This window comes from Cryptotermes secundus, unplaced genomic scaffold, assembly GCF_002891405.2.
Source record: "Cryptotermes secundus unplaced genomic scaffold, Csec_1.0 scaffold152, whole genome shotgun sequence".
NCBI classification, from domain to species: domain Eukaryota; kingdom Metazoa; phylum Arthropoda; class Insecta; order Blattodea; family Kalotermitidae; genus Cryptotermes; species Cryptotermes secundus.
Genome location: NW_019720705.1, coordinates 108,467 through 124,323, shown reverse-complemented (window position 1 = coordinate 124,323; position 15,857 = coordinate 108,467). Strand labels below are relative to the sequence as shown.

The 15,857-nt window shown below is 39.3% G+C and overlaps 2 protein-coding genes across 6 annotated transcripts in view; one reads left to right on the top strand and one right to left on the bottom strand.

Annotated features, from left to right (window-relative positions):
- The window catches only part of LOC111871194 (polyadenylate-binding protein-interacting protein 1), a 36,067-nt gene extending 34,948 nt beyond the window's left edge, over positions 1 to 1,119 (bottom strand). For 2 of the 5 annotated variants that reach the window (XM_023864107.2, XM_023864133.2), the window contains exon 1: positions 812 to 1,119. The gene's annotated coding sequence lies outside the window, so the exon portion shown is untranslated. Of the gene's footprint in view, positions 1 to 532; positions 599 to 635; positions 779 to 811 lie in introns of those variants that run through there. The other 3 variants (XM_023864140.2, XM_023864126.2, XM_023864117.1) reach the window with 3 other exon arrangements.
- Positions 1,120 to 8,920: 7,801 nt separating this feature from the next.
- LOC117282875 (defense protein 6-like) lies at positions 8,921 to 15,514 on the top strand. Its single transcript, XM_033754308.1, has 4 exons — positions 8,921 to 8,933; positions 10,326 to 10,407; positions 13,207 to 13,234; positions 15,363 to 15,514. Exons 2-4 carry the CDS (start codon positions 10,354 to 10,356, stop codon positions 15,512 to 15,514), a joined length of 234 nt encoding a protein of 77 aa, XP_033610199.1. The 5' UTR covers positions 8,921 to 8,933; positions 10,326 to 10,353.
- The last annotated feature ends 343 nt before the right edge of the window (positions 15,515 to 15,857 follow it).

Sequence of the window (15,857 nt, the reverse complement as noted above, 5' to 3'; positions counted from 1 at the left end):
CTACTGGCATATCTTAAACAACATTTAAAAGTAATGGCAATAACAAATCTCCTCATTTCAGACCACTTTGTATAGCAAACATACAAGACAAATGTTTACCTGTAGGGATTTTACTTTAGGTCTCATTTAAACAGATTTTAATTAGTCTAACTCGTTTAATGGGCATACTAAACTCAAGACAACACTTGACAATACTTCCTTCCTAACTTGAAGTCTACAAATAGGTGATGTATTGTCTCACTGTACTCCCATTTTTCCCACAGTTCCTGACAGATGGAAAAAATTGGATCGGTAGCTTGTCTATTACATCGAAACTCACAATGATTCTCAATAACTTGTCTGTGTATGTAGTTAAACTTGCGAAAAGAACACTTAATAAAATTTCATATCATACTGACAATTACATGTCTCTACAATTATTATTCTATTTTATCCTTCTTGTAATTAGCTACAATAACATTTCTTCCACGGTTGAAGCAATTCGAAATGTCATCTTCCGCTTGGATCAGTTCTGCCAGAATTTGATTAATACCTGGGTGATTTCAACATTTCAACTGCAGTTTCAATCACACAGTGCCTACGCTCTGGTACAAATGGCTCAGTGCATGTGTATCCAATTGCCTAAAATTACTAACCACTAGCACATGCAATATCTAAGCCATCTGAGCAACGTAACTCTTCCGACGGTTACAGTAGAGTACAATATATATTTGTGATAAAAAATCAAATTCTTGACCGACATGAAAATATTTCTGGATATTTGCAATCCCAATTTAATTTCACCAGTAATAAATAAATCGAAGTTACTCACACAGGACTTCTATTTATCGTGTGCTTGTAAAAGATGTCAATCATACCACATGCTTCACATCAACTTCTATACTCCTTCCGTTAGGACACCGCTTATCCCGCTTTTCGCCGCTTACAATGTGGATAATCTTAATAGATCTTGATACCGCTTGATACTATTCACACGGATCACTGATAAATACGGAAGAAAAGTGTTCCATAAACCAACACACTTATCCCTAAACCTTTCTTCCCAATCAGTTCCCAACGAACCCAGTTTTACTAGTTGGCAACGTAACCGCCTTGGCGGCCTTCACGTGGCCCAATCGTTCACGTCACTAATGCACCTAATGCATCATGCTGCCAACTACTCCACGTTCAGGATATTGCTGTATAGTAGCTGTTTCCACTTCCGAGAGCTCAGTCGGTAAGAAGGTTAACTACTATTGCAATAGCCCACCATGTCTAGCTTGTTTACCTTGTCCACCTTGTCTACCTTGCTGGTCCATCACACTACCCTATACGTTCCAGCCCCTTTCCTCCGAGTTCACGAAGTAGCAGAGAATAATTCTGCCACCGTATTCTCTTGTAATGCAGAGGTTCTTACTCCATTTAATCAAATAAAGAGCCTTGTTGAGCTTTTGCCATACATATTGAGTGTGAGTTGCCCAGCTTAGATTTTCAGTAATACAAATACCCAAAAATTTTACATTCGATGAATAAATTATTTCCTTATTATTTAAGCCAAACCAGGTCTATAGATTTGAGTAGGTCTTCTTCCCTGAAAGAATAATACTTTAGTCTTATCTGTGTTTATTATGAGATGATTTTCATGGAACCAATTATCTAATTGATTCCTAATATTTAGGATTTTTTCATTTAATGATAAGAGATTATTGTCAGTAAGTAGTATATTTGTATTATCAGCAAATAATATGACCTTCACCTCATGAATAGCTAGGGGCAAATCATTTATGAACAATGAAAATAATAGGAGTCCAAAAACAGAACCTTGATATACTCCATCAAGTTAGTTAGCTAGTTAGTTAGTTAGTTAGTCAGTCATTTATAGTGCCTTTTTAAGAATGTAGATTAGTTATAGCATTATAATTATTTGTAGTTTCTAGTTCTAAGTGTTCAATCAATCCAGTTACCATCTAGTCCATGTCTAGTCACTAATACATGACAATGTGTTACTATCTGTGACATAATCTACATAACCTGTATTTCATAACAGAATATAATATTTCATAGAACACAGAGCAGTGATTCTTACCTGTAGCCACCAAAGCACTGAGGCTTGCTGCAACATCACGACTCTTTACTTGTTCAACTAAGTTTACTTTCATAGTTCTCTGTGCAATGGGGTTGATGTGGGTGTCTGTCAGCTTATACAAACGCAGCTGACAAAATGGTCTGGGTGTGTCAAGTTCATACAATTTCAAGACGTGTTCCCACCTAGTGATAAGAGGAAGTCAGTTGCCCAGTTTTTCAGATTTCAATTCCACACAGTACTTCAGAAGAAGTTTTCAACTGCACTTCAATTGGTGGGAAGGATCACATACCCTTGAAGTTCCTTGATTATAAAATCTGAAGAATGGTTCCTTTATGGTGGCAGCCAACAGTTTCAAGACCTTGACATTGTTTGGAGCCCACATCACAGACAGTGGTAACAACCTTCAGTCCAGTATTCTGAGAGGTGTCAAGAGCTTCCTTCAAGAACTGCACAATCATCTCTGCCTCAGAGCTTCCACCAGCTGTGTTTAGTTTGTATGTAGTCCATGGATCATGAGAACTAGAGCATGATTTGCATTGTTGTGTGTCTTGCCCTGACTTTCTTGATCTTCAAAAGCCTCAATGCAGTCAAGCTTCTGACTGCAAGTTAAGTTCTCTCTGATGGGCATTTCATCGAATGTGAAACAAAAATTTTCTTCAGAGAATACTGACGTCCATCAAACGTGCCTGTCCTCAACAGGCCAGTAATAAGGACAGATTGCAAGGTTCATCAAGATGGCAAGAAGAATAGCGTCTGGAGAAGGATACAGGATTTTGGGATACATTTAAAGAGAGACAAAGCCAACATTTTCTACTCAAAATTCAATTTCCTGCCCTTAGGCATCTGCCTGTTGTTCCTAATAATTGCTGTCAAAATACTGAGTGCCTCTAAACCAAAGAAGATGAAAGAATCTCCATCAATGGATCACTGCCTGCTTCACAAACTTTTTTATTTTCTTTATGAGTTCACAACCAACACTCTTCTTGAAGAAAGCAGTCTTCTGGTATGTGGCTCCATGTAGATCTCAAATATTACATAACACTCTTCTTATTCTGAATATGTTCATACAGTTTCCCTTTTCTGGGTTTCAATTCTAAAAGTGAAGCCAGATTAAGTTTTCTTAGCAGAGAATGTCTTGCGCTAGGCTTTAAGGAAGAACTTCGACAGTATATATACATGAGTTCTCTTCGCGGTGTGACTTGTGTGACTTTGTGTATGTGTTTGATACTAATTCCACATCCTGGGTTTGTTCCCTGTATGGATGTTTATGGAAAGTGGAGGATGTGTATGTATGTATATGACGAGGCCTGTATCAATGTATTTTGATTTATGGGAAAATTATATTAATTTTAAGTTTTCATAGTAATGCACTTTTTAAATTATGTTAATTACAATTGTAATAAGCTCTTGTTTTTTTTTATATATTACCTATGTTAGTTAACTGGTGTGTGTTATTTTAGTTGTGTGACTTATGTTATCTATTACATGTATACATCTATAATCAAATGGACTATTTCCACATCCTAGGATTTTTGCCTGTATGGATATATGGAAAATAAAGGAAATGATGATGATGAATGATCAGAAACATTTATTTTCACAGAGCTCAGGGGAGAAGATGTTTCTTTCACAACAAAGATGTTGGCTACTGCTGGTGACAGTTGGACTGCAGACATTAGGAAGGAAGTGGAAGGTCAATTTGCAAGCATAGAAATAGTTGCAGTGGAGGACACCAATGTTTTGCTATGGGGTCTGGTGGATGATAGGACATAAATATCACCTTTGGGAGTTGGGACTGAAGGCAAGGGATCAAAGGAAAGGCTGTGTAGTGAAGGGACAAGAAGTTGTGCCATAGCGTTATGTTCCATAAGATAGAACTCTTCATAATGACTGCAAAGAGTAACTCACACCCTACACACATATAAGATCATTTTTAACCTGTATTATATTCTAAGTTGAAAAACGAACCTAATTATCTTGGGAGAACATATATTTAGGAGTAAGGTGAAACTAAAAGAGCTATAAATCATAAATTACTGTGCTGGAAGCACGTGGTCAGCACCTTCATTCCTACTGTGTATAACATAAGCATATTTATTAGAGTCCATGAACTTATTCATAATCACCTCAGGAACGCATCCCTTGTGACAGTGGATAGTTTGGTGTTTACTTTATTAGCTTTCTCTAATTGTGAGTTTCTCCACCGAGTAAGCTGAATCTTTATAAAAGCAGTTTCCTCTTTGTTTTTCACTAAAATTAGAAGATATGGAACAGTGGAAATCAAAGGAGAAGAAATAGGAATACAAGTTTTTATGCATATTCAAATTCTGTTGATAATGCAGCATAATAACTTCACAGTTAATTTCAGGATCAACATAGATGGCGCTAGTGTCGGCCTCATCTCACAATTTCATGCATCCATCACGTCCATCATGTTGGTATTACTGGTTGTAGGAACCTCAAATTCAAATTCGCTTAGTGGGTCCACTCGGCACAGCAGCCACTGATTGGCCTATTGTACCTGCCCCGGGTGATTATAATGATGGAGAATTTGGTTTGGTGGCATGAGGATTGGCAGGGGAAACCGAAATACTCGGAGAAAAACCGCCCCAGCCCCACTTTCTCCATCACAAATCCCATTTGACCAGACCCGGGCTCGAACCCTGGCCGTCGCGGTGGGAAGCCAGCGACTAACCGCTTGAGCTATGGCGCGGCCGTTGTAGGAACCTAAAAAGTAGAAGTTCGGTGTAGCCTCCAATGACATAATGTCCATAAATAATACCATAAAATTAGTCAGATAGTTAATTTGGAATATTGTTCCTGACCCAAGAAATCTTTCCTGAAGGTAGCATGCAGGAGAATGACTTATGGTCTGGTGGTAGCTACCATTCGGAGGAAACATCGCAATAAGCGACAATGGTAGCTTGCGTGTGACAGTGACTTGTCAGGTGGCGACACTGGAGAAAATTTCCTTAGCCTTGTTCCTTTTTAAAAAAGTGAAGTAATTGTGCATAATTGCCTTATGGATAATATTGCCCAACATTAATTGCGGGGAATTACCGCTTTATCTGATTTTCCGTTATCGAGAAAATAACGTAACAATAATTTCCTTTGATTCAATGTAACTAATGCTCGAAATGACCATTAGGCTACAAATGTTTCCAGGTCTCAGAAGGCAAGACAAGGAACGCGATGAATATGACGGAATAGCGAGGTATGTCCCGTCCCATCTTGCCCCCAACATATACAGTAGAACTTGGTTATAACGTCTTCAAAGGGACCTAAAAATAGTGTCGTTATAAACGAATGTCGTAACCGAAATGGGCACTTCCACAGTAGCCTTATGTTAGTCACGTAAAAATCTACCAAAACCCGAGTTAAAATGTTGCATTTTTAGTGAAATACGTAGTTAAGTACAGACTAACGTAACATTAACGTGGAATTGCCCAAATGCGTAATATCAAAGACATATTACAGCGCTTTTCACTGACAGTACACACCGCACTAATACTGTATATTAAAGGTAGGCCCACTCACCAAATTACAGTAGATTACATCAATTGTTGTACCTTACTGTACCTAGATACGAGTACAGTAATCAGTTATCTTCATCTGTTTCCTGTTACTTTCCCAATACACACTTTCTAAATTACGTTCAATGTCCATATCAGAGAAATTCAGGAATGAAAATGACGTTACACACGAGGTTTATGCATTTGTGCATGTCGTACTAAGCAAGGTATAAAAACAGTTGCTTTATGAGGAATTAGTTCGAACCATTGAATATTTGACGCAATAGACAAGGTGTCGCAGAAACCGATGTTGCTATAACCAAGTTTTACTGTACTTAAAAAACGTAGAATTCCTCTGCCGTTTTCTACGTATTTCACCACACTAGTGGCGTGCGGTACTATTTTTGGTAAGGGAAGCAGTGGTATCTAATAAACGAACTGATAGCAATCAACTCACCAAAATTTACGCCACTTATTGAGTCAATAAGGTCGTTCTGCATTCTGTTCGATAAACCTGTAAATACTGTACTGTTCTCAAGGTGAACATTGAATTTATGCTCGTATTTCCTCAACAAGTGAGCTAATTCCACATAATTACCTCGGTCGATAGAATCCATGCTTTTGTCATGACCACGGATGGCAAGTTGCCTCTTTCCTAAATGGCAGATGATATCAATCAAGCATTTCATTATTTCTCTATTTGCTTTCACATTTTTATTATGCTGTAGTATCATCAGGCTCTTTTGATTGTCAAGTTGACTGTCAATTCGAGATTTCCCAAACATAACACGTTGCATTATTGAAATAATGTGAGTCTGAGAATTCTCATGTCGTTTCAATGCTTTATGAAGGTTGTTGATATCACCAAACCCAGTCTTGTTCCATACATTCTTTTCAATGAGAAACAATAGGCATGGACAACAAAACAATTTTCCTATATTACTGCAACCGGATAGCCACTCTGTTTTAGAATACTGTTCCAAATTAAATTTCCTCACACATAATTTGGTTTGTGCTTTAAGTTCTAGCAAATCGCATGTCAGTTGTCTTCTTCCTATAATTATTTTCTTTTCAGAAAAGTCCCTGCTATTAAACAGCCGTTTTACAAGGCTTTCGATTGCACAGTCGCAGTCGCGTTGTCTGCTAGCATTCGTTTTAGCTGTGCCTGTGCGTGTAGTCTAATCACGCCCCTGCCCTTGTACTACAATATGACACTTGCTTCCCTTAAACGCATGTGGCTTGAACAGGAACACGCGCTAAATGTCAATATTCACATCCTTATTATTCAAATTGACTTATTTATATGACTTCTCTTCTTTTCGTTTCTTAACTACGGAAGCGATGCTTCCCTTGCTTCCATGCATGGCACGCCACTGCACCACATGCAATAGCTACTGCTTCTCATATGGCTCATTATAGACCCGCGCTCTTTCCAGTAATCTACCAAATGTTCATAAATTACCAACACAAAATTTAGCACAATGGTTGCAAATGACCAAGATAATTGTATCAGCTGAGGTAGAACACAAATGGGCTCATTTTATGCTCATGTGATTGTGTTCACCAATATCAATTGCTTCTCAGACAAACACTGAAGTGGACGACTACTTCCAAGCATTATGTACTGCGAGCAGCAGTTGCTATCTGTATTGCCTCTGTACCCCTTCCTTCTCCGTTTCCTCTAGGCACGTACAAATATTTTATAATAATTGCATGAAGTCAATGCACATTAAGAGGCGAAAAAATGAATCGTTGCCAAAGATACGGCGATCTCCCTACAGGTGACCTGATATTCTCTCGAACTCAGACACACTGCAATAATAGAACAGCAGAGCAGTAATGAGCGAAACAAACATATTTTTCTATATCGCTCCTTGGGGTGCATTTTATTGTTGCTTTTTCTACAACAATTGCAGTTCGGCAAAGAATTGTCAAAATATGTGACATTAATCTCAATTAGGTAACCAGTTATAAAATTTACGAACAGGTTAATAATTCTCGCTTTCTTGTATCATGGTACATTAAGAACTCCAAAACATACGAAAATAGTCTGACATGAAATATGTATTTTATTTGTCTCTACAAATGTTGTTCGAAACACATAGGCCTAATCCAATAAATATTTAATGTGTCAAATTCGAGACGCTAATAAACAAAGGAACAAAAAAAATTTGTGAGCAGTCTCTTTTAACTTCTGTCATTTAAACAAAGCTCGAAATGGGTGAACGCGTTATATTATACGAGTACATCCCAAGTGCTGAATTTCGTGAAAAATCTGTTCGGCGTTTCTCAAGTTGTTGCATGCCAGGGCAGACATGAGGAAACACAGACTTGGCGAAGACTGCATGATTCTTCCATAACTTATTACAAAAGCTCCTAAGTGAATGCAATGAGGGGAATACATTTATATTTTACTAAAATAACGGTTGTAACTGAATAGCAAATTATATTTTGAACAAATTTATATTTATTTAAACCGAACAATTAAAGCGAGGAGAAAATTCGTTCTATCATTATATACAATAAAAGACTTTGACTTTCTTCATGTATTTTCGGTAGTCCACCTTACTCTAACTTCGGTTCAATTATCTAGAGTTCTACAAAGTTCACGGAAAGGGTGTACTGCACGTAAGAATTGTTTTGTTCTTCTCTGCAATTTTTCGGTCGGAACATTTTTGTTCCAATCAATATTTAGCTAGTTGTCCTCGAGATGCGTGCAGAAACGGGTGGTCTTCGCGTAAAAGTCGGTTGTTTTTTATCCGTTTTATCCAAAATTGAAAATTTCGACAAACTTCAGTGAAATTCTATGAATACCGGCAGGGACACCGTGTGTTCTAACTCAGGTTTATCGTGTTCTTCCTTAGTCATTCGGTACAGGTGCGGAAAAGAGACTAACCAGGCCACGACGCCTTCCTTCCAAACACTTTCCAACTCCCCATTAATGATTCATCCTACCATTAGACGCTGTATAGAACAGAAACTGACGTCGTAAATGACACTCCATTAAAAAAGAATCAAAACAAAGGCAAGTGATAGGCAACCTTTATCATAATTGTGCAACATTCCACAAAACAATGGACTAAATACTTAGCCACAACATGAATATGCTAGAATGGCAAACAACTCCACAGTATTGGGTTTAAATATTCCATCACGAGTCCTTGTTCTAGAAAGATAAAAGCGTTTTTTTCGAAAATATTCGTTATTATGTATATAATATACTAAATACAAAATCACGCAACTACCTTCCCCCACCCCACACACCAGCACGTCATTGTTAATGGACACATGTGTGTATAAATTGAAGGAAACTCAACCAAGCCTTCATTCCAAGAAGACACCTCCGCTTGTAACAGGTAATGTTATTGGTTAATATAATATTTAAATTACGTATTACGGTCTCGAGGGACAAAAATTGCTTCCAGTTTGAGGCCGGATTATGTGGCTCTTATTACTCGTACTCGGAAATCCTAACTGTGTCTGTGTTTTGGAACTGCTGATCAACTCGGCAGGATTCAAGTTTTATTACATTCTACCCTAAGTTATCTTCTAACCAGGTCGTATCTTCGAAAAATCCATTTTCAATTCATCCTTACATCTACAAGGAGGCCTAATAGTGTTACAAATTACAAGAACTGGAAGTTGGTACGAGATAGTCGCCAGCATGAGAGGATGTGAGACCGGGAGCAGAAGAATATCCAATGTTAGAAGCCGTTAGCAAACAGCGCGCTGAAAACCGTGACGGAGAACACTAGTCTTTGTATGATGGTGACTTGTAAAGTTTAGTCACAAGTTGTGTGTTAAATTGTCCAATAAATCCGATGATCACCCAAATGCGCGACAATATTATCCATTTATCCATACATAGGCCACAAAATTTGTATCGCAAATTATATTCCGTACACATTCATCATGTATAACATGCGTCGTACACATTTTAAACATATCATTCTTTTGTTTTAATAATTTCTGAAATAAGCGAAGAGTGTATAGAGACGGAAACTAATAATTGTGTAATTTTCTCCCTACACTACTGCCGCATCTCCTCTGGCTGAGTCTGAGCGCTTTATTTATCGGCAGCTCCGTGTAATGAGAACAGGCTCCCCTAACAGTGCGTGACATCTCGTGACGTATTCAGAAAATCTGCAGACCAATTCAGAAATACTTCCATACTTGAAGGGTGCGCTTAATTTTCTCGTAATATCTCTGACTACAGTACAAGTGCTGTAGAAACTTAGATCGTATCTCACAAAACACCCAGTACTTGAATCACTACAGGTTATGTTCTCCTTCTTCGTGAAGTGGGATATAAACTCAACTCTTGAAAATAATTCAGTCCTTCCGTAAATAATCAGTAGTTATCGGGGGTCAGAAGTTACGTCAATCTTTCATAAGTTTAAAGCACGTGCGTTTATACAGTGTCATTTCAATCGAGGTTTCTCACCACATTCTACTTCTGTAAGTGTCTTTTGCATACTAATCTAGGCCTTCCAAATTGCCATTATTTTCTGACCTACCAGCGAATATCATCTTTTATACCATTCTGTTTCTATCTTCAATTTCATACTTCCTCCCTCTCTTTCTTTCTCTCTAAATATCTTGCTTCTGTTTTATTTTTTGTTACTTATTTCAACTTCGTCCAGGGGCCGTCTCTTAAATCACATTTCCAAGAACAATTTGATTCAGTTGCACTTACGAAGAAAACAAAGCGTATACATCTGAATGCGAATTGTTCTATTTTACTTTAGGTAATTCACAGCCTCACATCTCGACGCAATGAAGTCTTTCGTGTGCTTTGTCTTACTGCTCTGCGTTCTGACAGCAATGCAGGTAAGCAACCATTCTACAAAATATTCTTTTCTAGTGTTACACCGAGATAAACGGCCCGGGGATCCGTTGCGCTGACCACGTGACACCCCTTTATTCTCAAAAATTGGTACTAACTTCGCCGACAAGCGGGGGTCCTTCGGTCGGAATAGTTCGCTTGCTGACTACAGGCCACGGAGTTTATTTTGTTACACCGAACTCCACACTGTTCACTTTTTGCCTTTTTACCATTCATGTCAAACTACCCTTCTGCCTCTTAAGTACGACATCTTTGCAAAGATATATGAATGAGTATGAGTATGAGTACATATATCACAAATTTGACTTTTTTTCTGCCAGTTCATTTGAAATTACAGAGGAGAAGCAATATTCATACGTCGTGCGTTCAAATTCTAAGGTCTCCGATTTTTTCTCACACAATAACCATACAAACAATTTGAAACTTCTGTCACTTTTCAACGTAATCTCCCTGCAGCCATACACATTTTTCATAATGTCGACACCTTGATTCCATGGCAGCTATGAACGCTTCTGTAGAAGTCTGTTTTGACCACTGGAAAATCGCGCTTTGTTTCAGGATTGAAAAACGGCATCCATGTCTCATCCATTGTCACAACTGATGAAAACAAAGTCCCATTCATGCCTTCATCACGTGTCAACATCGCCTGGCAAATTGCCATGCACAGCCTTGTGGTTGTCCACCAGAATTTGTGGCACCCACATGGAGGACATTCGCAGGTCTTCATGCAGGATTATGTGCACAGATCCCACGGAAATGCCAACTTTGGAGGCAATGTTTTCCACACTCAATCGGCGATCCTCCAAAACAACTTTCTCAACTCGGTCGAACATGTTGTCAGACCAGCTGGTGCAAGGCCGAGATTGTTTTGATTCGTTGTCACACGACATTCGGCCTTCTTTGAACTGTCACACCCACAAACGTACATTTTTCACATTCATGACACCATCACCACATGTCTCACTCAACTGGCGATGAATTTCAATGCGTGTCACGCCACGCAAGTGGAGAAAACGAATGATTACTCGCTGTTATTTTAACGAAAACGTCGCCGTTTTAAGTATCAAAAACACTGCTCACTCTCGCTGCCTCCACTAGAGTTCTGTGTGCTGTACAGTGCTGCCATCTCTGTCACGCATTCACAAAGAGTGCACACGTATTTTAAACTAAACCGCATGTGTCTATCTGCTCCCAGTCCGGAGAAAAAAAAATCGGAGACCTTAGAACTTGAACGCCCTCGTAGAGTCAGTGTCCGAGCCGAGAGATTCGAATACAAATCTCCAGAGAGCTTAGCACGCCCAGTTCACGGTACTTTCTACCGCATTAAAGGCAAAAAGCCTAAGGCTCTTGTATTCTTCGATATCTAGAAATCATTTAATAAAGCATGGCTCCCTAACACGTTATAAGCATAGAGTTTCTCAGTATCAGAAATTTCGACCAGCATGGCCAAACCGGGGTAAATCATTTCTGTGAAACAAGAAATTCGAAGGAAGTCGTCTTCTGGGTTTAAGCGCCGTGTATTCTTCGCCTTTCTCTCCCTATCACTACAGCTACTGCTCTCTGCATTCCAAGCCATTCAACTGCTCTGAAGATGGAGGCGATACGTTCCTCCGAAACGTCGGCCAAAACGAAGAATACACGGCGCCTAAACCCAGAAGACGACTTTCTTCATAGTCATCGCCGTGAAAACCTCAAAACTTACAAGAAATTCGAAGTTTAGGATCAACGGCAAGATATTTACACCCACAGAAATAGAAGTAGAGGTACCACAAAGTCGCTGCCTGCTTCCAGTTCTCCTAGATTGGTAAAGGCCTTATACGTATTGCTCTCTGTAAACACTGTAATATGTTTCAAACATAAATACATAAATATATTTATGAGTCTGGTAATTCATCATGACATCTGACTCTTAACAAGTCCGTCGTCTCGTCAGGCAAGGAGCCTCAAGAAGAACAACGGTCGAATTCATGACTATAAAATCTTGTCATGAGCCGCAAAGGAAGTTCTGTATCAAGAAGAAGTGACAAAATAATTGATCGTCAGCCGACAAGAGGCTCGAGTTGGGCCATCTCTAATGGGCTGCAGCAAGCATAACCACATAAATACACTCGTTGCTATAAATTTTTCGCAATGCCAGGATTTTCACCGCACTGACAAGACTTATATTATAAACGCACATGTTTCTCAATCGAAAAGTTCATCCATTCGCCAGAATCTTGGAGGAAATGTTTCACGAGGGCCACTGCTGAACCACTCTGAACTACCAATGCCTTCGAGGCTTAATTTTCTCCCTATTCTCTTACTTCATCCCCCATATGTCAAAAATTCTTCAAAGCACTTTGATTTCAAATAACCCCATGCTGTGCTTTCCATATAATTTGAAATTTGAATCCGTATTTGCAGTTTATGCATCATATTAGCTCGCAGCTAAGAAGGGAACACACATCACAAGACACGGTTTACACAGAATATAAGAAAAACGACCCCCATAGTGGAAGAACCACATACAAGTTTTAATTAAGACACATAAGATGAATAATCTTAACAAGTTGTAGTGTGTGTAATTTTATTATAGTTGACAAATACGCACTTTTTAAATGCTTTTATAAAGACATATAAAGGCAAGCAATGCAATGGATTAGCGTAATTAGGGCACCTGATGATGGCACTATGTTGCCGAAACATGTCGTGAAGTAACAGGTGAAATTGAGTGCACTACAAGACGGCCACTGTATACATATCATGGACCCAAACTAATCACTTTCGTATTATTTATGTTTCAGGATTTCCGCCGTGACTTATTCGTTAGTGGTAAGTAAAGAGCTATACGTGTATCAATTTGTGATAGAGAAAGGGAGGATTCTGATACTACACCAATATATACTTGAATAATTCTAAAAGGCTGTATAAATTACGTGGTTCAACGTTATATTTCCTTCCGCAAAAATACATTAATCATTTAAGTGGTCAAATACTCTCTTCTTTTACGTCGCCGGAATTTTAAAGCGGAATTCCAAAATTGGACTCTTTGTCCAGCCAATTGATTTAAGTCCGTATTCTCCTTACGTGTTCCTTTTAAGATTTTTTCCCTTGGCACTACAGCCCCAGTGGGCCTAGGCCTACCTCCATGAACTTCTCCGTTCACTTCGGTTTTCCTAGATTTTACACATTCGGTAGGACTCCTTGGGCGGGTGATCAGCTCGCCGCAAGGCCTCTACCTGTACACAAACACAAAAACTAAACATCCATGCCCTGAGTGGGATTCAAACCCACGATCCCGGTTTCCAAGCGAGCGAAGACAGTACATGCCTTAGACCGCTCGGCTACCGTGACCGGCCCTTTTAAGAATTAGAGTACAAAATACACTGGTGCATAAACAAATAATATACTGGTATAATACAGCGATGCCGGTCACGGTAGCCTAGCTGTCTAAGGCATGTACTGCCTTAGCTCGCTTGGAAACCGGGATCGTGGGTTCGAATCCCACTCAGGGCATGGATGTTTAGATTCTGTGTTTGTGTACAGGTAGAGGCCTTGCGACGAGCTGATCACTCGTCCAAGGAGTCCTACCGAATGTGTAAGATCTAGAAAAACCGAAGTGAATGGAGAAGTTCATGGAGGTAGGCCTAGGCCCACTGGGGCTATAGTGGCACGGGAGAAAAATAATAATAATACAGCGATGTTGCCACCATATATGAATTTCAAGGAGTGAACATGTTTGGGAAGGAGTCAGGAAATAATCCAGAGGAGTTAGATCCGCCGACTAGGAGGCCACGTAGGTGGCTCTCGAAGTCCACTTGACTCGATATGTCGCGTTGAACCACTGACGAACATCTTCCCCATATTGAGCTGGAGCTCCATTGTGTTGAAACATACGCCTCACGGCTAGGAACTTCTATAAGCAGTCCTAGTAAAATTCTTTCCAGAAAATAAAAATAGCCTCCGATAGCCAGTATGTTAGTTGAGAGAGAGGGCCAATAATAATGTTCCTTATGATTTCAGTCCAAATGTTTAAGAAAATGCGGATTTGATGCCCTCCTTTGCACATATGAGGATTATCCCATTCACAAGGGCAACTGTTGTGAGAGCTGAATACACCCTCACGGATAAATCATGTTTCAACTGTCCACAGAATGTTATGTAATTAGAGATATACTCAAAATTGTGTCGGTAGAGCACGATAGTCTGGAACATTCGTGCGCTCCGCGAGTGATGGTATGGAAGCATTTGATGGTCATAAAGAATTTCGAAGGCCTTCCATTAGGATAGTCTCATTTCTCGTGCGATATCGTTTGAGCTGACCGCCTCTGTGGCCTAATGGTCAGAGTTCCTGGTTTGATTCCCGGCGCTACCGGATTTTCTGAAAAGTAGTGGGTCTGGAACAGGGTCCTCTCAGCCTCGTGAGGATAATTGGTGAGATATTTCAAGGAAATAGCGGCTCCAGTCTAGAAATTAACAATAATTAAAGAAAATTATAAACAAACCGTGGTTCTCTCCTTGTCTGCATTCCCCTGCTACCATATCTAGGAATTGCGTCTTAAAATTATGTTATTCTCAGTTCCGCAGTGTGAATTTCTAATTCCCTCTGTTCACTGCCACATAGAGAGCATGCCACTTGCCTTAGCTTTTGTATCTTCATCCTGTAATGACTCAATATAGGAGCACGTAACTCTCTCTCAGGCAGCAGAACACAAAGATTCTCTATTGCTATCGAAGTTCATTTGACACGATCCTGAACCTCCTACATCCACTTCCATCCTCACACTTCTTATCCCAAATGTTCGTGTAATATTACCCCATCATCAACTTTTCAGTCCTTCAAATAGCCACTTTACAAGCATCCAAAATATAATTTTTATGTATTTATTGCCCCACTTATAAAATGTGCCTGACAACTTTTTGTTTTAAGAGTATAAAGTAAATTAACATTTATTTCCAGGAGCACCCGAGTTCTACGACTGCAGTCTAAAAGTGATCACGATCAATACAGGACGTCGATGCAACCTTGAGTGCCAAAAGAAGGGCTTCCTCGGTGGATTTTGTAGCTTGAAAGGCTGTATATGTACAAACGGTAAAAAGAAGAAACATTGACGTACAGATATACAGACACATCAGTGCTGCTGAGAAATTGTCATACCTTAATAAACTGTGAAATGTATTTCGTGTGATGTTATTACCTGCATTCATATACACACATATATATTAATATATGCATGCATGAATGAATGTTTGCATAATATGTCAGTAAATATATGCGTTGTACACGTATATTCGTGCATATACGCATATATGCATGGGATATATCAGAGACACATATGTACATGGACAGATCATATGTACATATATATATAGGTCTGGAGACCATGGTGGGTGCTCAATAGCACCTCTTTGACCTATCCCTCATCCAGGTAGGGTGTCATCCAAATATGCCCTG